At 45.1% G+C, this 20,841-nt stretch overlaps 1 protein-coding gene across 10 annotated transcripts in view; it reads left to right on the top strand.

Annotated features, from left to right (window-relative positions):
- Positions 1–19,959, top strand: part of BRD3 (bromodomain containing 3) — a 50,838-nt gene extending 30,879 nt beyond the window's left edge. For 7 of the 10 annotated variants that reach the window (XM_087753464.1, XM_087753463.1, XM_087753467.1 and 4 more), the window contains 8 exons: positions 433–647; positions 2,359–2,730; positions 9,156–9,284; positions 9,695–9,886; positions 10,763–10,998; positions 11,548–11,840; positions 13,701–13,829; positions 14,589–19,959. In XM_087753464.1, coding sequence (XP_087609590.1) covers positions 433–647; positions 2,359–2,730; positions 9,156–9,284; positions 9,695–9,886; positions 10,763–10,998; positions 11,548–11,840; positions 13,701–13,829; positions 14,589–14,704 — 1,682 coding nt within the window. In that variant the 3' untranslated portion in view covers positions 14,705–19,959. Of the gene's footprint in view, positions 1–432; positions 648–2,358; positions 2,731–9,155; positions 9,285–9,694; positions 9,887–10,762; positions 10,999–11,547; positions 11,841–13,343; positions 13,409–13,700; positions 13,830–14,312; positions 14,465–14,588 lie in introns of those variants that run through there. The other 3 variants (XM_087753468.1, XM_087753471.1, XM_087753469.1) reach the window with 3 other exon arrangements.
- Positions 19,960–20,841: the final 882 nt, after the last annotated feature.

The following is a 20,841-nucleotide window of genomic DNA, read 5'->3' as shown; positions in this document are numbered from 1 at the left end:
CCCAGACGGAGGTCTGTGCAGGACAGCGGCTGTCCAAAAGAGCCATCTCCCTCCTTTCCCTCTCCTTGAGCGCCTGCTCTTTTGCTGAGCGCAGGATTGCTCTTAGAGCATGAGAAGGGTGAAGACTGTCCCAGAGCAACACACCCCATGTGCAAAGCTTGAAGAATTTTGCTGGCATGTGGCTCACCTAAAGCTCATGGTATGAGGACTTAGGTCAGTGATTTCTCATTTTTTTTGTTGACCCCTGGGTAACAGCACCAAGCAAATCACACTGTGTCCTTTGTGCTCTTCCCGTGGCCCTGGACCGGGAGCCTTTTCCCAAGCCCATGATTGCACAGTCCAGCAGCACCAGTGTCACTTTGTTCCCAATGTCTTGTCGGCACTCGTAACCGTCAGTACATTGCAGTGTGTTTTCACTTTGTCGTTTGAAAGGAGCGCAGCAAGCAGTGGCCGTGTCTTCCGTTTCCCCGCCGGCCCCGTTCCAGAACGTCCCTCCAGCCGTGTCTCAGACGCCCGTCATTGCTGCCACCCCTGTGCCAACCATCACTGCTAATGTCCCGCCTGTCACTGCCCCTCCCGCCGCTGCTCCCCCTCCGCCTGCTGCTCCGATAATGCCCGTGGTGCCTCCTACGCCACCGGTAGTCAAGGTAAATGGAGAACTCGACCCCTTCCTCTTCAGAAGGCAATATTGCTAAGCAGTGCTTTATTTTCATCCCCTCACTGCTGGTTACGTACATTCCTTCTCCGCATTTGACTCCTGCGTCTCTGGCCATCGTTGTCTCTTCGGGGTGTGCTCAGACAAGTGCTTGCTGTCGAGTTTGAGAGCGTTGAGAAAAGTTTTGCCAGTTTTATCGTACCCCAGCTAAAGTGATGTCAACTGTAATTGCTCCAACTCAGTTACAAGCTCTCATCTGACCATAGCCTTAGCCAGTGCTGATGCTCCATGAACCAGAGGGCTGTTGGGAGGTTTCCCCCATTTGGCACCATTTAGCCCAAAGCACCTCTTCCCTCTGTAACTGACCCCCGATTTCACTGGGACTGTTCCTTTAAGGTTTGCAGACTCAAGCACTAGGAATGTTCCTCTCTGCCATAAACCTGTTCAAGACAAGCCTGTCACTCCAGTTGGAGGAGACTGATGTTGCCTGCAGGTTTTGGGTGCATTTAGTTCTGTCTTCCTTACTGAGGAATTTTCTGGGAGTTGCCATTGGTGTTTCACTATTTACTATGTTAATTTATGGGTAAATGAAAACGTTGCTCTAAATAATTGGAATTTTCCTAGCAAGCTGTATATTGCTTTAAAAATGATGAAAGCATAGCTCAGAGAAAGCTTGCTTTTTTTTTTTCTTTTTCCTAAACTGAGAGACTAACTGCAACAGTATTGGTGTTCTCTGCTGTGAGGTTGCATGGGCCAGCAGAGCCACAGAGTTGTTTTGCTTATTTAACCCTATAGTTTGGGAATTACTAGGGAAATCCTAAGTCAGGTCTTCTTGCAGCTAAGCTGTCCTCCTCAGAAGCCTGTCTCATACTTCAGTTTCTGTCCAAATAACTTGCTTCTGGGAATCAATTTAATTTTAAAACTCAAGGATGAAGCCAGAAGTGAGTTTGCCAAACACAGACTGCAAAAGTAATTCTGCTTGGGATTTACTTAAGATTTCCCTTAGATCTCCCTAAGGAACTCTTTTTTTCCCCCCTTTCTCTCTCTCTCCAGAGAAATAAATCCTTCATAGGAGCACAAGAGGGAGCTGACTGGACAGTCACAGCTTGAATTTATGTGAGAGAGGTTTTATTTGCTTAAGGCAAAATCATTAAATTCTTGCTTGTGTCCAAAATAAGCAAACTACTTTAGCACACCCACTAAATACAAGGGAGCGAGGGCTCATGGGTCTTTGGTGATTAATATGCTTTGGTTCAGAACTTATAGCCTGATGCTGCCACTGGGGACTCAGACATGTGGTTAAGTTACTGACACTTACTAAGTCACGATGCATCAGCTGAGCTGCAGTAATCGACTGGGCGCCCTCCTTTCCCTTGGCAAACATGAGGTAAGAGTCCTTGGTTTAAATCTCAGTGAAATACATAGAGCTAACACATTTTGCGTCATGTTTGGGGTTGGGTTGGAGACGTGCAAATGGCTGGTTACTGTGGCTCAGGTGACGTGTAGTAATACATCGTGTTGTAGTCACCGAATTGTGTGTTGAAGCCTCTAGTCACAAGTCCCATTTATCCCAGTGAAGTACTTGTATTTTCTGTCAGGGGACAGGCAGATCTCAAATATAAGGATGAATTGTGCTAGGTTTCTGCTAGCATAGCACGAGAGCTGGGCACGTACTCATGACACCTGTCCATCTGCTGTTTCAGAAAAAGGGAGTGAAGCGGAAAGCAGACACGACAACCCCCACCACCTCCGCGATCACTGCCAGCCGAAGCGAGTCGCCCACACCCCTCTCGGACCCCAAGCAGGCCAAAATCATCGCTCGACGGGAGAGCGGCGGCCGGCCCATCAAACCACCAAAGAAAGACCTTGAAGACGGAGAGGTCCCCCAGCACGCAGGGAAGAAGGGCAAACTCTCTGAGCACCTCAAGTACTGTGACAGCATTCTCAAGGAGATGCTCTCGAAGAAGCATGCAGCCTATGCATGGCCCTTTTACAAGCCTGTTGATGCAGAGGCCTTGGAATTACATGACTATCATGATATTATCAAACACCCCATGGATCTCAGTACTGTTAAAGTACGTCCACATTTACCACCTCTTTTGCAGGGTGTCACAGCCCTCTGGTTGCAGAGGACTGGCTCCTTCTGGGGGAGGGGGAAGGGACAAGGGTGGAAAACTGAACCTGTTTGGATATCATCTGGATATTTTTATATTTTGTTTCCTTCCCCTCTCCTTTTTTTCCCATAACTTGGGACATCTTTTTTCTGCCCTGCAAAGCAGACTGTACAATGGCATCCTCTCCTCTTTGTGGATAGTCCAGCTATTTAAACTTGTATCCTTGGGATTGTGTTGCACGCTGAGAAGAAGAGGTGCTGTATTTCATAGGATTCAATTGATAGTATCCCATTTCCAGAAACTGCTGCCTGCCTACTTGTTGGCATGATGTGTGGTCCAGATAGGCTTACGCGGAGCAATTCCAACCGGAACGTGATGATCGCCTGGTACTCGGGGAGGGGAGGAAATACCGTGATGCTTGTGCGGTTCATGCTTGGCTCTTCAAGAGCTTAGCTTAGTATGGTCCAATATTAAAGGTGTTTTTCCCAGTAGACTGGGAGGTTTCTCTGAATCCCTCCTAAATATCCATGGAGCAAAGCTGTTGTTTTTTCTAGTTCTCATCTTCTGCTTGTCAGCCGGCCGTTGGAATCAGTGTTGGTGGAGGTGAGACTTTCTTCCATGTGCAGGAAGTTCAGGTATTTCTGCTGGCTTTCGTTGGCATGCCAGAAGTGTTTTGCTGCCATCTGAGCCAATGCCTGGGATTGTCTAAATGCCCAGGTGACAAAAGGGCACCTGTGTTCGTGATTCCTTTCATGTTCCTTGGCAAGTCCTACGTAGTACCTGGAAGCAGTGTGTCGTGCTCTTGATGTGCCATGCCATTCAGCCATGATGCTGCAAGGGTTCTTACTACAGCTGCCATATTTTTATGAGTATTTTAGTTGCATTATTTAGTGGTGAGAGAATAGTTGTCATGGTCTGTACATTGAGGATTAGACTAGGAGTTACCGGTCTCTGAGGTTTAATTACTGTTTTGATGCTTTGATCCTGGGCAAGTTTCCCCACAGCTCTGTGCTGTAGTTTTTCCAGTCATAAAATGGAGATAATAATACTTAACCTACCTCACAGGGCTGTTGTGAGGACAGATATCTGGCAGGCGCTATCCAAGTACTAATTACGGTTATTATTGATTGGGTTTGTACAGAAAAGACTGTCTCTGAGTTGGGAAAGGCATTGGAAGCAGGCTCTGGTGGAGCTAGGCATTCTTCTCCTGAGCCTGCAGTGCCCTTGCTTTGTTCACAAAAGCCAGTGCAACGTTCAGTATTTTTGATTTGCAATTAAGCCAAGCTGTTTTAAAGGCCTACAGCAATTTCCTGGGAGGAGAAGAGGGCAAGACGAAGGGCGAGTTGAGCTGCGGGCAAGAAGAGGGAGCCTGAAATACAGTGGTAAAAGCAGGAGAAATGGCTGGGTTGAACATGGTAGACTGCAAAGCTGGCTACCTGACTTTAATGTTCTGCTGATAGAGGAAAGTCCCAGTGTTTTCTTGCATAAGTTTCCGTTTTCTCTTGCTCTTGAGCATGGATGAGGAAGGAAGAAGCTCCTCGCAGTTTTGGTACTGCAGTGCATTCACCATCCTGCTGATTTTGGATGCCCGGTGCTGAAAGCCTACTTAATCTTTGTACATTGTTTTAATTCTATGACATGCTGTCAAGGTCTGCTCGCTTCACTTTGCATTGGAGTTGCTCTTCTCCACCAGCCTGGAGGTCCTTCTGCGTGGCTCGGATCATAGGCTAATGGATAATTGAGGTTGGTCAGGAGCCCTGCCTCCTGCTCAGAGCAGGGTCACTTACGTGCTCTGATCTGCTCCCTTCCAGGGGTCACCGCCTTCTCAGCTGAGTGGATCTGACCTTGCTCCTCTGATGCCAGTGAGTGGGCTGGGAGCAGGAACAGGTTGCAAATAGGGTTTTTAGTGTTTTTCTGTAAGTCAAATCAGAGGTGCAGTACTTAAGTGGCATCAGGAGCCTTCATATATGATGTTCTGTTTACTGCGCAATACAGTTGCATTTGCCCATGCTTATTGTAGGCTACATGTCAAAATCTGTTCTAAGAGTCTATAAACTGGCCAGTAGCTTTAAAGGAATTTCAGAGTATGTCTCATTCGCAGAAATGACTGAGATGGGAAGAAGCGTCTCTTCCTGAGTGCAGCTGTTCTTTTTGTTATCACATTAGAGTGATGAAGTGTTATTGATAGCCTTTTCTCTGCTAGTCTCGTGAACACAAGTCGTTAGATAATCACATCCTAGATGAACTCATTCAGTTACTGTACTGACTTTAGTGGAACTGCTGGTAAACCTAGTCCTGTCAGACCTATTCTCAGCTCAGTCACATTCCCTCAACTTCCTAGGGATGCTGTGGGTCTCCAGAGATACCTGCAGCCTGGTGGATCTAGCCCTGGGTGAATGCAGTAAGATTAGAGATGGAGAGTGAAATCCTGACTCTGTCAAAGCTGGTATTTCCATGTCTGGTTAGGTGGCTTCTTATTGCAAGGAATTCTGTGCTGTATTCTGCAAAATCTAGGTGCAAAACTATGATTTCTTCCGTCAGTGACTTCTTCACGCTTAAATCTCCTTATAGTCCTAACTTCATTCTTTTAAAAAGTGTACACCTCTGATAGCACTTCCTCTGCAAGTGCAGGTGATACTCTCCCTCTGTACCTCACTAGTGTAGGACAGAATACTGGAGACCAGCGTAGGACAGAAAACTGGTCTCCACTGGAGACCCAGTGGAGTCTTTTGCACGTAAAGACTCTGGATTTGTCTTCCCACGCGGTAGTATTTTTCTTAATAAACTTGTTTGAAGTGCTGCCTGGTATTGTTTTTTTTTATGGAGTGTTTTATTATCATTGCTCTTGGCCTGTAGATCATAGTGTGACGTCTCTGAGATGCAGTCTGTAATACATCAACTGCGTGGAACAGAAACCTGCCATTTGCAGGCAGTGCAGTTCTCCAGTGTCAGGGGCTTTCTCTGTGGCTCTGAAAGGTTTTAGATTTAATTCTGCACAAGTGGTAAAGCAGCGCAACTAACGGCCTTCAAACTAATGTTGAAGGAATTATGTGAGAAAGTAAAACATAAGCATTGCTGCAGCTATAATAGATTCCCGAATACCTCGTTGCTTGTCTCTTTGGTTCTCTGGTTATATGAGGTTTGATTTTCTTCAGAGAGTATCCTTCATGTCCAGAAGCATTTTTTTTTTCAGGCTGTACACCCAGCAGAGGTGTGCTGCAGAAGGGTTTGGAGATTGTTTTCTCTGTGTGTGTGGTGGAGGAGGCATCTTGGTTGTCGTGACTGTGCCGGTGGCAGGTGAGAGGTGGAGGGGCTGTAGCTGAGTTTCTCATAGCTGGGATTGGAGTGGCGTGCTGGAGTGCCATGCTGGGACTAGGACTGAGGGCGGGAAGAATTGAAGGGACAGGATCAGTGAGCCCATCTCCACCTCAGTTCTCTGATAGTCATCGCAGGGGAGGGGAAGAGCAGAACTCCTTGGAGGAGAGGGAGGCAGAGGCATGGGTTACACTTTAAAAATTAAGAGGCAGCAGCCCTAATTCCCTGTAGGAGGCGAAACGTTTGCTGTGAAGCTGTAGCAGCACTGTGCTTCTGCTGCCTTCTTCCACAGGCAGACAGGGCCTGGTTGTGGTATATTCATGTTCCCCTCTGAGGCTGGGGAGCTTCGGCGTGGGGAGGCGGGGTGCTGTGCCTGTGACGGAGCTGGGGGAACCTGGAGCACCTCTTCTCCCACTCCATCCTCTGGCTGCCAGGTCACAGCAGCAGGGATGTGGATCTCTGCTTTTTGTTTACTCAGTGGTGGACAAGCAAGTCCTTGCCATGCAAGAGGATTTATACAAGGTGTTTACTTTTGGAATAAAGTGCTACCTCCAGGGATCTAACTATGCTTGCTGGTTCATTTCCTTCCAGTGAATTGCTGTGGTTTCAGAGCAGCTGAGTTCAGGGTCTTGAACGTGAGAACTTCTTGGGTGGAATTTTTAAAAGTTCTTCAGTTGCACCTATTTTTGAGTACAAACACAGTTTCACAAAGCAACAGCTCTTGTTGAGGCGGTTTCTGCAAGGTGCAATTAGGGCCCCAGAAATCAGGCTAAGTCCTCCTTAGCTGATAGAGATGGTATTTTCTCTGCTAAAGTCGCTGGACTTGTGTGGCCTTGTCCCTCATCAGCACCTGCCTGCATGCCATGCCCAGGGCAGGTGCTTTGAGATCAGACTGATGTCCAGTTTAGTCTTGGAGAGGAGAAAATGGAAAGGGGACCCGTTAGGTCTTCAAACATGTAAAAGATTGCTGCAAGAAGGGAGGGAACAAAATCTTTTCTGCCTCCTCTGTGGGCAGGTCAAGGCTTACCTTAGAGCAAGAGACACATTAGACATTAGGAAACTAATTTGTGAACATTAAAGAATATTAAACAATTGATTAGATTGCTGAGGGGGAAAATGAGTGTTCTGTGGTAGATATTGCATAGGGCAGAGAAGGGAGTAGCTGGCCTCCCAGCACCTCTGCCAGTCCTGCTGGTCTATGACTCCTGACTTGCAATTGTAAATGTAAAACTTCTTTTAAGCAGCTGGATATCTCAAAGTGAATTTGTAAGCAAAGGTATTCCAGCCCACCAATTTAAAGTCCTTTTTTTTTTTCTTTTGTTGATTAATCTTTACAAGGAAACAAGACAAAACAAAAATCCACAGATTAAAACTGTTGGGCTAGAAAACTGTTGGGTTTGGATGAAAGCAAAGCCCAGACACTGAAATGTATTTCATAGGCAGTAATCGGCTATTGAATGTGCCAAACAAATATAAGCGCATCAAAAAGGCCTTTCATGCAGTAAGATGTATTTTAAAATAAATGGGTCCTTTCGTTCGAACATATGTTTTGCTTTGGAATTGGCCTGAGACGCTTTCAAATGAGGCCAGCTCTCCTTCAGACAGGAGAAGCACAAACCTATTTCCCTTTCTGTCTTTGTGCTGTGGCTCAGAGGCTTTCTCCTAGTTTATTCACCAAGAGAATGAGGTCTCCTGACAAAAGTTTGACAGATGTCTGGCTGCAGCACAGCAGGGAGTAAGGCTGCAGGAATGTCACCGCCCGGCGTGCAGGTCCCTCCGAAGCTGCATCCCTGGAGGTGAAATTCTGCCCTAGTCAGAACAAAAACAGTTTTAGGAGTCACTGCAGTGTTTCAAGATAGTTACAAGGTCTACCTTGTAGCTGTGAAATATCAGTAGCTTCCATTGAACAAAGGGGAATTTTGCTTGTGTTAAGGCTTCTAGTGTGGGTTGCAGACCCTCAGCAGCCCTGCTTTCTGCTCGGACAGGGGCCGTGTCTTCCCAATCATGTGTGCAGCCTGTCTGCCAGTCAGCCCCTTCCCTTCGCCGGGAGATACAGGTGCACAAGACACACAAAGGGGAGGCCTGCAAGCACTTGGCAGATAGAGAATTTCTTTAAACCCAGGTCTTTTAAATGCAAATGAAATCTGGTGTGTTAGCTTCTTTTTGCTTTCAGTAGGAGTAATTGGAGCTAAGGTTTTATACATAGTAGTAATATATGCATAAAATCAAGTAAGTTCTAGGAATGCTATAAACCGTTCTCTAAACCCAAGTCATTCAGTCCCAAACAGCAGAAGAAATGGACGAAAGTGAGAGCTGAAAAATAAGAGAAAAGAACAAGGTGCAAATATTTAGCTCCTGATATTTATCCTCACTACACTAGGAAATAACATTATGAATAGGTTCATAAAGGGCAAATTCTGTATCCATTCTCTATCAGTTGGACTTGTAAATCAAGAGCAGGTGGTGTATTTTAACTGTGAATGCCTATCTTGCTGTGGGAATCGCCAAGCAAAATTCATACCCTGTGTTAGCAGGAAGTCAGAGTTAGATGGGCATGATCTTTTCTGCCCTTTCAGATTTACAGGGCAAATATACTCAAGCAGCATGTAGAAATACATGCTTAAGGTACTCCTGTGATTGTAACTTGGTTGTTTGTTGACTCTTGCCCTTCCTGTCCATGATCCTTGTTTATGTTAGTTTCTGATCCAGCAAACCCTTTTTGTAAATGACTCGGTTTTCTAATAGACTGTGGACCCTGACAGATTTATATAGTACTACTTGGAAAAAGAAAACAACCCAAATTTAGAATCTTAAAGCGTTTAAACTGTTATAGAGCAATATCGACTTCTTTGGTTGTCTGGTGTTTGTTTGCTTACTTGTTTTAAAAACCAGAAACTCTGAATGTTATTTATGAACCAATAAGCCAGATCAAACTATTGTTCTCTTAGACAAATGTGATTTTTGAGGCTGTTCTGAGCTGTCCCCAAGATGCACGTCCTCCATGCAGTTGCTACAAATGCCTTTTGCTTATGGCTTTTTCTCCCCTTTCCCTTTGGCTTGTTTGTTTGCAGAAAAAAATGGACAGTCGGGAATACCAGGATGCACAAGGTTTTGCAGCAGATATTCGGTTAATGTTCTCTAATTGTTACAAGTACAATCCTCCAGACCACGAAGTGGTAGCCATGGCCAGGAAGCTCCAGGTAAAGGTGTTGGCAAATGCGTCTTCCAGAGTACATTTAGTTCAGCTACAAGGTGTCCATTCAGAGGTCCAAGCGTGGATCTGCTCTTGGCACCAGCAAGGGAGAGTCAGTGATTCCTCCAGCCCTTGGAAAGAGCCATGTTCTCTGCTGCAGAACTGTTACGCTCTTCACCTGGCATGACCCAACGCCACATTCCGCTCCTAAAATGTTATATTCATTGCTGTATAAAGTAATGGGAGAATTTTCTTGGGCTTACAGAATATGTTTGCCCATCTGTACATTATTATTTACTTGTACAGCACCTTGTGTAGTGCAGTAAGACCCTGACCCATGGTGGAGTTTAAAAGGCCAAAATGCAGTCTTGGTGGCTGAGGCTCCTTTTGTCACCAGTTTTTCCCGCCTTTTTGTAGGATGTCTTTGAGATGAGGTTCGCAAAGATGCCCGATGAGCCTGCAGAGGCCCCACCTCCGCCTCCACCAACAGCACCAGTGGTGAGCAAAAGCACAGAGAGCAGTCACAGCAGTGAGGAGAGCTCTTCCGACTCGGATAGCTCGGACTCGGAAGAAGAGCGAGCAACTCGGCTGGCGGAGCTCCAGGAGCAGGTATTGCGACGGCCAAGCTGCCTGTCTGTGTCTGTGCAGTAGAAAGGACATAGCAGGAGGAAGTGTTTAATTTTGTTCTTAAAAATCCCATCGAGGCTGGGATGCAGTGAAGCAATCTCCTCCTTCTGCCAGCTAAAGGGGAAAAATGCTCAGCTGTGAAATAAGTGCATGTTTGATGTAATGTTAATTTTCTTCGAGATAGCCATTCTTGGTGCTGATGCTCTGTGCTTGCTTCTGGGATCCCAGAGTATGAATGAAGGTGCAGACAATACTAGGGATCTGGGAAGAACAGAGACCCCCGTTTGGTATGAGAGCTCAGGCATAACTAAATCTGTCGCAGGCTTCTGTGGGATATTGTCCCCCTGTACCCTGTCTGTAGGAGTGAGCTGTTTTGACTGTTGTGGTTGCAGATGATTAAGCCATGGCCTTTCTTATTATGCAGATATACAATGCGAGATGCTACAGTGCTTACATGTGCTACCGTAATACAACAAAGCATTAATAAAATAGCTTATCTAGTGTCTCAAATCAAGCTAGTAGGAGAGCCAAGAAGTGAACCCAGAATTCAAAGGCCAAGTTGTCAGCGCTCTAGACAGAGCTATTGAGCTTAATTTTTATTTGCCTCTATAAAACAAGAATGATGTTTTCATTTGAGTCAGCTTCTGCACACTTGCACTGTATTTTTTTAAAGAATTTCAAATCAAGCAGTGTCTCTTGAGTTCAATCACTAGACTGCTTGATCACTGACTTTGGGATCTACTGACACAGTGGGATGTAGAGGAGGGGTAGGTGGAGGCAGTTCAAGTTGCTTGCTTCAAGGCAAGATCGGTTATCTTGCCTTGAAGTCTGATTTATTTTTTCACTGTTCTCCTCCAGCTAAAGGCAGTCCATGAGCAGCTAGCTGCATTGTCACAAGCGCCAGTGAACAAACCAAAGAAAAAAAAAGAGAAGAAGGAAAAAGAGAAGAAAAAGAAAGATAAAGAGAAGGAAAAAGAAAAGCACAAAGTAAAAGCTGAGGAGGAGAAGAAACCCAAGGTGGCTCAACCACCAAAACAAACCCAACAGAAGAAGGCCCCAGCTAAGAAAGCAAACAGCACAACCACAGCTAACAGGTGAGAGCCTGCCTTCTGCAAGTTGCCTTAAGGGGAATGCCAAGAGCTTCCAGCCTGTTCCAGCCCAGTTCTTCTGTCCCTCCTGTCCCCATTGAATTCCTGGTGAAGCTCAGTTGTCAGAGCAGTTAATTTGCTGTTGAATAGGGTCCCCATTCCCAGACAACTCCAGGGAGTCTTTAAGTTAGAGCTGGCACTGGAACCATCATATTTCCACTGTCCAACTCTCCCAGAATCCCTGCCTGATCACTCTCAGATAAGGTTTTGCTTTTTGCCTTTTGCACAGCCAGCAAGAACGTGCCATTTCATAGCTGCCCTCCTGCTGCTAGATGGGCTTGTTGTCATGCCTCACAGGGCTAAAATATAATAGGAGTAAAACAGCTGATCTCAGATTTCTGAACTTTTTCAGAAGTTGTGGTGCTGTTCAAGCCATCTGGCTAAGGGTTCAAAGCCAAGAGCATTGGGATGTTTGTTACAAGGGGGTTAGAAAAAAAAAAGAGTTCATTGCTTCTATATACCCATGAATGTTTCCATGCTTGCCAACCCCCCCAGGCAGCCCAAGAAGGGAGGCAAACAGGCATCTGCAACTTACGATTCAGACGAGGAGGAGGAAGGTCTGCCCATGACCTACGATGAGAAACGACAACTCAGCTTGGACATCAACCGCCTGCCCGGGGAGAAGCTGGGCAGGGTGGTGCACATCATCCAGTCGCGGGAACCTTCCCTCAGAGACTCCAATCCCGACGAGATAGAAATAGATTTTGAAACATTGAAGCCCACAACTTTGCGAGAACTGGAGAGATATGTGAAATCTTGTTTACAGAAAAAACAAAGGAAACCATTTTGTAAGTTACCTGCTGGGGCACGCGTTCCCCCACCAGCTCTTGGGCTCAGCTCTGGAGTCAGGGCATGTGTGTTGGGATTCTCTTACCAGCTGTTGGGTATGTGATGACAGGGATTTTTTAGAGATTCTTTTCTTCCAAGAAGAGGTACAGAAACTTTCTATTTTTTTCTGTTCTTTCTTCCCATGATGTCATGCCATGGAGACCTGGAGGACTATTGTGTTCCTCTGCAAGACCCGTGTGATACCTTTATTACTAATCTAGAAGGCACTATAAAGGTTTCAGTCTCATCGTGTTAGGTGCACACATCTGGTAGGATCAGTTTCTTATCCTGAACAGTTTAGCATCTAATTAGGAAGGAAACAAAAAGGACGGTTGGGATCCAAACCAGCAAGGGAATAACTTGCACAAAGTTACCTGGGCAACCTGTGGATTCTGGGTGTAAGTGTCCGAGTTGGATATTCACCCCAAAACTGATCTTCCTAGATGGCCTGATCACCATACTGCCCTCAGTCTCTATCAGATCAGAGGATTAAAGTTAATGTGCTGCCGAGTGTACTGTTCAGTATGGGACAGATGGCGCTCTGTGCCTCATCCACAGAGTGAATTGTTGCAGTCCCTTGAGAGTTTAGCTCCAGCTGAACGGCAGTAGGGTCACTTACCTGAAGTGGTCCTGGCTCTGTCCGTCTGCTTGTTAGCTAAGAGGGAGTTGTCCTATTGAGTATGACACAATAGCTACTCACAACTCTTGCAGAGCACCTCCATTTCCTCACCACAGGACTTTCAGGTAGGCCTAAGCAAAGCTCAGACTTTGATGCTCTTTGCCTTTTAATACACTGCTTTTATCCCCTCCCCCCCCCCCCCGCTCTGGGTCCTTCACTGTTGGAATAGCTCAGGAAAAGATTTTCCAGAATGGTTAGGAACAAGATACATCCTTTTGTTTTGGAACCAAAGCGTAGAGTAACGCAGATAACCTCAGATGTCTGTCCGTCCGCTCCTCTGAGACTGGTACACCCTGGGCTGGCAGGCTGACATGCCTGACCCCAGCCGGACTCTCCTGTCTGCTCTCTATTGCAATGCTTAGTGTTCAGGGGTGCACCCTCTTGGGACTGTGCTTTCCAGATTTTTTTTTTTTTTTTTAAATCATCACTTTTAAAAGAGCGCACAGAACTATAGGTATTTCCTTGCTGGACCAGGCAAAATGTCTGGCCCCTGTCTTGTGCTTCTGATACTGGCCAACACCTGTGTTCAATTACTCCTCTTTTGGAGGGATATTTCTTCTGCTCAGAAGTATGAGTATTGCTGGTACTTCTCACCATTTCCATCCTAACTGATGCAGCTACATTCGTGTTGTCTGCCAGCCTTTGCCTCAGTTGGTTTTTAATTTGTCTGGTTTTTTTATATTTAAAGCAACATAAACCACGGTAGATTCTTGCATGAGGTTCTTAAGTTATAATGGCAGATGCTTACTTCTGACAACCTTTAATGGGACACTTTATTTTACAGGGCAGAAAACCCATGTAACAATTCTGTAATTACAAATGTGTAACTATTGACCATATAACTGGCTGGTAAGTAACCTGTAACTACAAAGTTATTACATGGATATTTCTATCTTCTAAAACACTTTCCAGAAGATCTCTCTTAAAAAGTGCATGTTACAGGATGATGGTGATTGGATGATCTAGACAACTTCATGTGTTGTCCCCTATCTAGGATGTGTAGTTGCTGTGTGGTCACGTGATCTTAGCAGTGTCACTGCAGAGTGGCTGCACAGATTTACATGCCCTGTAAAATAGTGATGTCCGCTCTCTTTTGCCTGCAACCGTGCGGTTTCAGAAATTGTGCGTTCCTCCTCCACAGCTGCAAGTGGAAAAAAGCAAGCAGCAAAGTCAAAAGAAGAGTTAGCTCAGGAAAAGAAGAAAGAACTAGAAAAACGGTTACAAGATGTCAGTGGGCAGCTAAACAACAACAAGAAACCTGCAAAGAAAGGTAATGGCTTTGGTTTTACTGTGCTAACAATGCCCAAAAAGTTGTGTATGTAGATAGACTTCCTCACTGAGGCAAAACTGCTGCCTTCTTGTGGCCTTGGGTTTCTCTCTGTGACAGCTACCCCAGGTGGTCACTAGTGTCGGGGCACAGCGAGTTACTGCTGGGCACTGAGCTTCTGCGTGGGGCTGCTTTGGTCCCTCTCCAGGTGGAAGCTCTCCTGGGTTGTAAATGTGAGGTGTCTTGGAGGCAATTAATCCTTCAGAGGGAGGAGGATCATCTGCTCTGGTTAGCCTGTGCAGGACTCTGCATACAGACCAGTAGCCCCAGAGCATCTAATGGATGGTTTTTCTCCATTGTGGGATTAAAAAAGCCGAAGCCCCCACGTAGTGCAATAGTGTGAGAAAATGGTACAAAAGGTTCTTCCAGTGCGAACTAAGCTTCTTCCAGCTTCGCACAAGTCAAACAGGGCTTTCTTGGGTTCAGAGGTTGCACTGAAGCATGCAAGGCTGTGGACACAGCTCCCCAGGTGCTGTGCTCTCCGGTGCGGATCCCAAACTTTCGTGGTCACCTGCAGCCTGAGAAACCTTGACATCCACTGACGGGACAGGCCTTGTTGCAGCAAGCAAAGGCTGCAGGTAAATAAGCTGCCCACACAAAACGAAGTTGTGAACAAAGCCACAGAGGACGAAGGCTGTGGGCAGACTTTATCTAGTTCAGTTCCTTGCAAAAGTAACCACATCGTTGCCTTCTTCCCCGCAGAGAAATCTGGCTCAGCTCCCTCCGGAGGCCCTTCCCGGCTCAGCAGCAGCAGCTCCTCCGAGTCCGGGAGCAGCAGCTCCAGCGGCTCCAGCTCGGACAGCAGCGATTCGGAATGAGTTACGGACACTTACACAAAAAACACAAAATGGACATCACCCTCACTGATGTTCTGCAGTGTTCCTTTCTCTCCTTAATATACTGCTCTTGTTCCACGGTGGTGGTCAGGTTTTTTTTTCCTCTCTCTTTCTCTGACTTTTTTATTTTATTTTTTAATTCAGTGTTATAAAAGGTATCTTCCATTTTTTGGGGGGCGCTCTTTTCATAGGTCAAAGATCTTTGCGTGCGTGTGTGTGTGTGACTAGACTTTATGACAAATAGTTCCCTTTGCATAAAGTCTCTAAAATACATTTTAACTGAAGAAGATTGGTTGAAAATGGAAGAACTTTGAACTCTTAGCAGGAGATAAATAGAAAGTTCTGCAAGGTTTGTAGTACATTTCCCTCCCGCCCCTTCCCTCTTCCCAGAATGTTCTCTTTTAATAAGCCTGCCTGGCTCACACAAGGTAAAAAAAACCTTTTTTTAAAGAAATCTCTGTAAAATGGTACTGTATCTGAAAGATGTTAGCTTTTGAACTAGTTGGTGTATTTGTTATTAGCACTAGTATTCTTAATCTCGAAGTCTACAGTGTGATGAAAATGTCAGATGCTATCATCTTTTTACATAAAAACAAAAAAATTCTCATGTACTGTGGATTGCTAACATGCTTTTTTTTTTAATCTTGGTAGAGGCATAGGCACCTGTTCAGGAAGGTATTTAAGCATGAATTTAACTTTAAGCACATGAGCAATGTAAGTGGTTGCATTTCTTGTTTTTTCCACTCCAAAATTTTCATTTTTCTTGGGGATATGTTGGGAAGAAGGAAGCAAGGGACACTCAAGTTTCTTGGGAATGTTATTTTTAACATCAAATAGATAATTTCTAGGAAATGGACGCTCTCTGTAAAAGTTTTCATTTAATTGAGAAGTTTTTGGCTGAAAGTTCTCGGCTGGACCTCAGAGTGATCCCTGCAGAGTGACAAGGCAAGTCATGTGCTCCTTATTAGACACATGCTTAAGTACTTTCTCCGTGACAAGCACCTCGGTCTGGGCTTAAAATAAAGGAGCACTGGAGCTCCAGCTGAGGCTGAGCTGGCAGGGGAATCGGAGAGGGACGTTGTGTGTGTTGGGTTTTGGTTTTCTTTTCTTTTCCCCTCCTTATAGTTTCAGTAGTGAGCTCCTAGAAAGGGAATGCTACTTCTGTGTTGTGCAGGGTGCGAGTTTCCAGATGCTGAAATGCTTACCTCAATAAAAAGAAAAAAGAGGGGAGGGAAAAAAAAAGTCATTTTTTTAAGGCTTGCAGTTTTTTTAGTCCAGCCTAATGTTTTGACCTGCATTGCTGCAATACACTCTGTTTTCACTGTCCCTAATTTCTTGTATATACAAGTACTTTATTTATTAAACACCATTGGTCATTTGAAACTTACTAAAAAAATAACAAAAGCAAAGCTGCATTATGCAGACCAGCAGAAATGCAGACTTTTAAGGTGGTTTGAACCAGATTAAAAAAAACGACGACAACAAAAACAAATAAAAATCTGAGACTTTATTTAACTCCAGTGGACTTTATACCTACAGGTGCTACAGTCCAGTCTATCGTGTGTCTGGTGCTCTGTCATGTTTGGTGTGTTCATTGTTGGTTTGTTTTCTCTCTTCTTTACCTTTTCACCCCAGCCCCCTTTTTTCCTGTTTTGTACAGATTTTGGAGACGTACAGCTAGATACAATTTCTTGACGCAGCACATTATTCTTTTCTCTGAAATATTTCCAGGGATCTTTTTACCCGTCTCTTTTTTTTTTTTTTTTTTTGTAGAACAGTGGGCTTTTTCTTTTATAATCCAATTTTAGGAAAATACCAGTTCTATAATTATATAAAATTTGTAATCTGAGGGGCAGAAATTTATTGTAAATTCTTAACTTTTTATTGTAAAGAAAAAAATATACAGAGTTTAACAGACAGTTACGCCTTTCCCTCTCCCAGCACCAGCCCCCAAGGCTGCCTCTCTATTGTGGGGTAGCCCTAAAATTCACCCTGCCGCGATCTCTGTTAGCGGTTTGCCAGAGGCCCCGTGGTGCAAATTGCACCAGCTTTTATTTTTCACATAGGTGAGTGGCCCTGGAGGACTCCTCAGCCCCAGCACATGATTTTCATTATACGCTCAGCCTCCGAGAGCTAGGACGGGAGATCGCGCGCTGGGATGCGTGGTGTCCGGGGTTGTCCCTTTGCTGGGGAAGCGCAGGGCCAGCCTGTTACTAGCACTCCATGGTTTGCACTTCTAACTGCATCCGCAGTCAGCAACCCATCACTTACTGCCCATCGACTGAGCTTCTGTTAGCTAGACACTTAGGCATCTGTCTTTAAAAACCTGTCTTTCAAAGATCAGCATTTCAGAGCGTTCAGATGTGCGTCTCGTACAGCTGACGTGCCTCTGTCCGTGTCTTATCTGTATAGCAGCAGTAACGCACTCTCCACGCTTTGCTGTAGAAAAGAATTCCCATTTTTTTGCTAAGGGCCGAGAGCGCGATGCTGTGTTGCTGTGAGGCACTGAGTTCCTCCTATAAGTTGCTGGGCATCCTTGGCTCATTTTGCAGTCACCGGGGTGCTTGGCCCACTGGCAGGAGGCTCTCAAGTCTTTGCAGATAGTTTCCCATAGTATTTGAAAGTGGATGAACTAGGGTGATTCTTACTGAAATTAATGATTTTTCTTTTCCATTAACAATGTGGTTATTTTTAGTTCCTGTATCTTTTTAAATTCTGCCCTTAAAAAAAAAGTCTTCACCTAGACAGGTCCTTAGTAATATATTTTCCGAATTTACTATGAGGAAATGTAATATACACCTAATTAAGAGCTTAGGGTTTTTTAAAGGGCTTGGGTTTCATCTGTGTTTCTCCTGTTGTCTGAGACTTGCATTATCAAAACCAACTAGTATTTTAATTAAAATTGCAACCAATCCAATACCATGGCAACTGGGATAAACAAGCTCCTGCTTGAAACCTTTTCATGCATGCATTAACCTGAGCTATGCTGTTGGTGTAACATGGTGGTCACTCCCGTGTGGAGACCAAACAGCAGCCGGTGTTGGAGGCAATAGCAGCCCACCCGGCAGCCGCTCTCGCCAGCATCACCGCCGCACAAAGCCCGGGGACCTGGCTCCGCAGCATGCCACCATCCTCCGATGTTGGGGACAACCCCGCTAACCACAGCCAGGGTACGGGCGTTCCTCTAGGATGCATAGGTCTGTCCCACCGCAATCAGTGGGAAGGTTAGAGCCAAAGGGTTGGGGACCAAGCATGAAGTGGTGGAAGGGGGCCTGTCCTGGGGCTGTCTGCAGTGCTGGAGGAGGATCCTTGTTTTAGTTGTCAAACCTGTCCTAGCTTGGGGATTTGCAAGGAAAACAAGCAACCCAAACCACCAAGGAATATGAAGAACCACCTGCCTATCTTTGATATACCCAGCTGCAACTTGGGCTACCATTTAGTGGGAAACTTTGTTTGTTTTCATGGAAAGTAAGGTGTTCCCTATGAAATGGCAGTTCACATTTTGGCATGACCTTCATTACAGGAAAGAAACTGGTGACTCTTCATTTCAAAATGTTGTTCTTACACTTTTTCATTTTCACGTTGTTTGTAGTGCTCATTATCTCCTGACATGTCAGTAGTGGTGCCTCTTGTATCTCCAGATCAGAGTGTCTCCAGGAAAGAAGAGCTGTTTTCAGTCCATAGTAAGTAGCAGCAGCCCTTAATGAGTTGGAAGCTGAAACAATAGAGCATTTCTTTCACTGAGTTTGTATTGCATGACACGTCACTACAGATGTCATGGAATAACTTTGAAATGATCAAACATAGAACATTTGAAGTAACATTTTTAAACTTAAGAATAAAAAAAGATTGAATTTTTTATGGTTAGAATTTTTCTTGAACGAACAAAGTTTTAACTTTGTTTTCCAGGGGAAACTTCACTGAAATCAGTATGATTTCTTATGTATACGTACACACAAGTAGTTTTATTGAAACTGTTTTTTCTGACAAATTCCTGTTTGACAAAACAATATCTGACCAGACCTATTATCAATCAACCAGCATTACTGCACCTTTAAAAACTTTGTTAAACTTGATCTGATTGTAAGGCCAGCCTGTTTCTTGGCGTACCATCAGATGTAGGTTCAGTGGGACCAGAGGGCGATCCGCATCCCATGGGCACAGGCCCTGATCCATCTGCTAAAGGAATCTGTTGCGTACAACAGTTCTCTGCTAACCAAATGTTTTCTATACAAAATCATTTCGGTTTTGTATTGATGCGATTTTAAACTTTCCTACCGACAGGGTTTGTAACTGTAGAACTGATATTTCAGGCCTATGTAACTGTTGTTTGTGAGTGCGTGTGTAACAGACGCACGCACCCCCACGCACGCACAGGTACCCAAGCACGTGCCTGCGTGTATATATACGAATTAGTTACCCGGTGAGGTCTCCTTCCATGTTCTCTATGTGGTAGAAGCAGACTGCAGTTACCTGATCTAGTTCTTTCTCTGTTTTGGGGACTCTTAGACGAGTTTTTAATTTTTTCCTTGTTTTGAAAGGAATGATGTTTTTTAAAGCTGGGGTTGGAGCTAGGGGGAAGGGATCGGGGCATGACAAAGAAAAACCACAGCCTTTTTAGTACTGGATTTTAAAAAGACGTCTTCTCAAACACGAGCACTTACCACTAGGGCTAACTGTGGGCAGGCTCTGCATTGTTGAAGAAAAATTTAGGGCGAGGATTCATTACACTAGCAGCGTTATCTTGCTTGTAAAACAATGAGATGCATTTTTTTAAAGAAATGTTATTTGCATATCTTTTTAAATGTCATTTTTAAAAATAAATAAACCACCAGCTAGGATTTGACACAGGCCACTTAGAACTCACCCCTGATACTTGCATAACCAATCCAGAAAGATTTGTTGTTGTATTTTTGTTTTGGTTTTTTGGGTTTTTTTTTAATATTTAAAAAAATGTTACTTTTCTGTATGATGTGCATGCAAATTTACCGTAACTCTTTTTCTTAAAACTTTTTAGTGCCATTTCTAGTATATTCCTGTAAATGTCAGTTACTGAAAAGAAATGAGTCAATGTAAGTAGTTTAGCTTGTTTATTGCAAATTGCTGGCCTCAAACACAACAGAATTAAAAAAAAAAAAAAAGAGTTAGAAAGTAATCTTTGATGTTACTGGTAATCATGGACCCTGGTCCTGGGGCATTTGTTTTGTTTTCATAATAAAAAGAAAAATTGTTTTGTGTGTGCAGTTTGATCCCGTATTTTCCCCTCTCCTCTCCCTTTCCCTTTCCTCATCTCCTTTTTCAGGTGTTGCACTTGCTCCAGTTGAGAACCTGTAGGGCTTTGCTCGAGCAGTCGGTTGAGAGCATTGCTGAGAGACCAACATAAATATTCTAAGGGTCCTCGTGCCGTGAGTCTTGAAATAATTTGGAAGCCATTTTGCTAGTCCAGCTGTTAGCGCTGATGGAGTGCCACACCGACGGGGCAAACTGCCTTCAGAGCAGGGGGCGAGTCCCGGGCTCGGCCAGCATGGCCTGGGGTCTCCGAGTCACGGTTCCGTCCCTGGCGCAGCCGTGCTCTGGGCGCACCTTTCTCTCGGTGAGGGGAGCGCTCGGGCTGCTGCAGGGCACCAGGGCAGCCGAGGAGGGACTCTTCCTCTTCCTAGAAGCCTACAATCTGAATGGGTCTTAGTTTATGTGAGAATTGCATCTGATTGAGGTAAGTTCAGCTGAAACAGAGGAGGTGGAAATTTCACCCAGGTGAAACGCTGACTACTTTCAAGCCACCAGGACCTGAAGGAACCAGAGGGAATTAGGCACTGGCAGCGGCACCTGCTCCCACCGCCGGTGCTGGCCCCGCAGCTCAGCGAGCCCAGGGTGGCTGGGATGTGGCAGGTGCAACTGGGAAGGGGGGGCCCGAGGGGCCGCTCACATTCATGGCAGGGCCTTGACACGACTGCAGGGTGGCCAAAATCTATTTTGGTCGCTGGAGAGCGTTCCGGTTGGTTTTGCTGTTAGGTTTCTCGGATGCGTGCCTGATGGTTTATTTATAAGGTGCGGGTTACAACAGCCGGGTTTCCCCAGGGTTAATCTTTCTCTAACCCTGTTCCTGCTCACTGGGTTTA

This window comes from Nipponia nippon, unplaced genomic scaffold (assembly GCF_047370975.1).
Source record: "Nipponia nippon isolate SJK-2023a ecotype South Korea unplaced genomic scaffold, ASM4737097v1 scaffold_16, whole genome shotgun sequence".
NCBI lineage: Eukaryota > Metazoa > Chordata > Aves > Pelecaniformes > Threskiornithidae > Nipponia > Nipponia nippon.
Note: the sequence above shows the minus strand (reverse complement) of the source record. Positions and strands in the feature narration are given on the sequence as shown.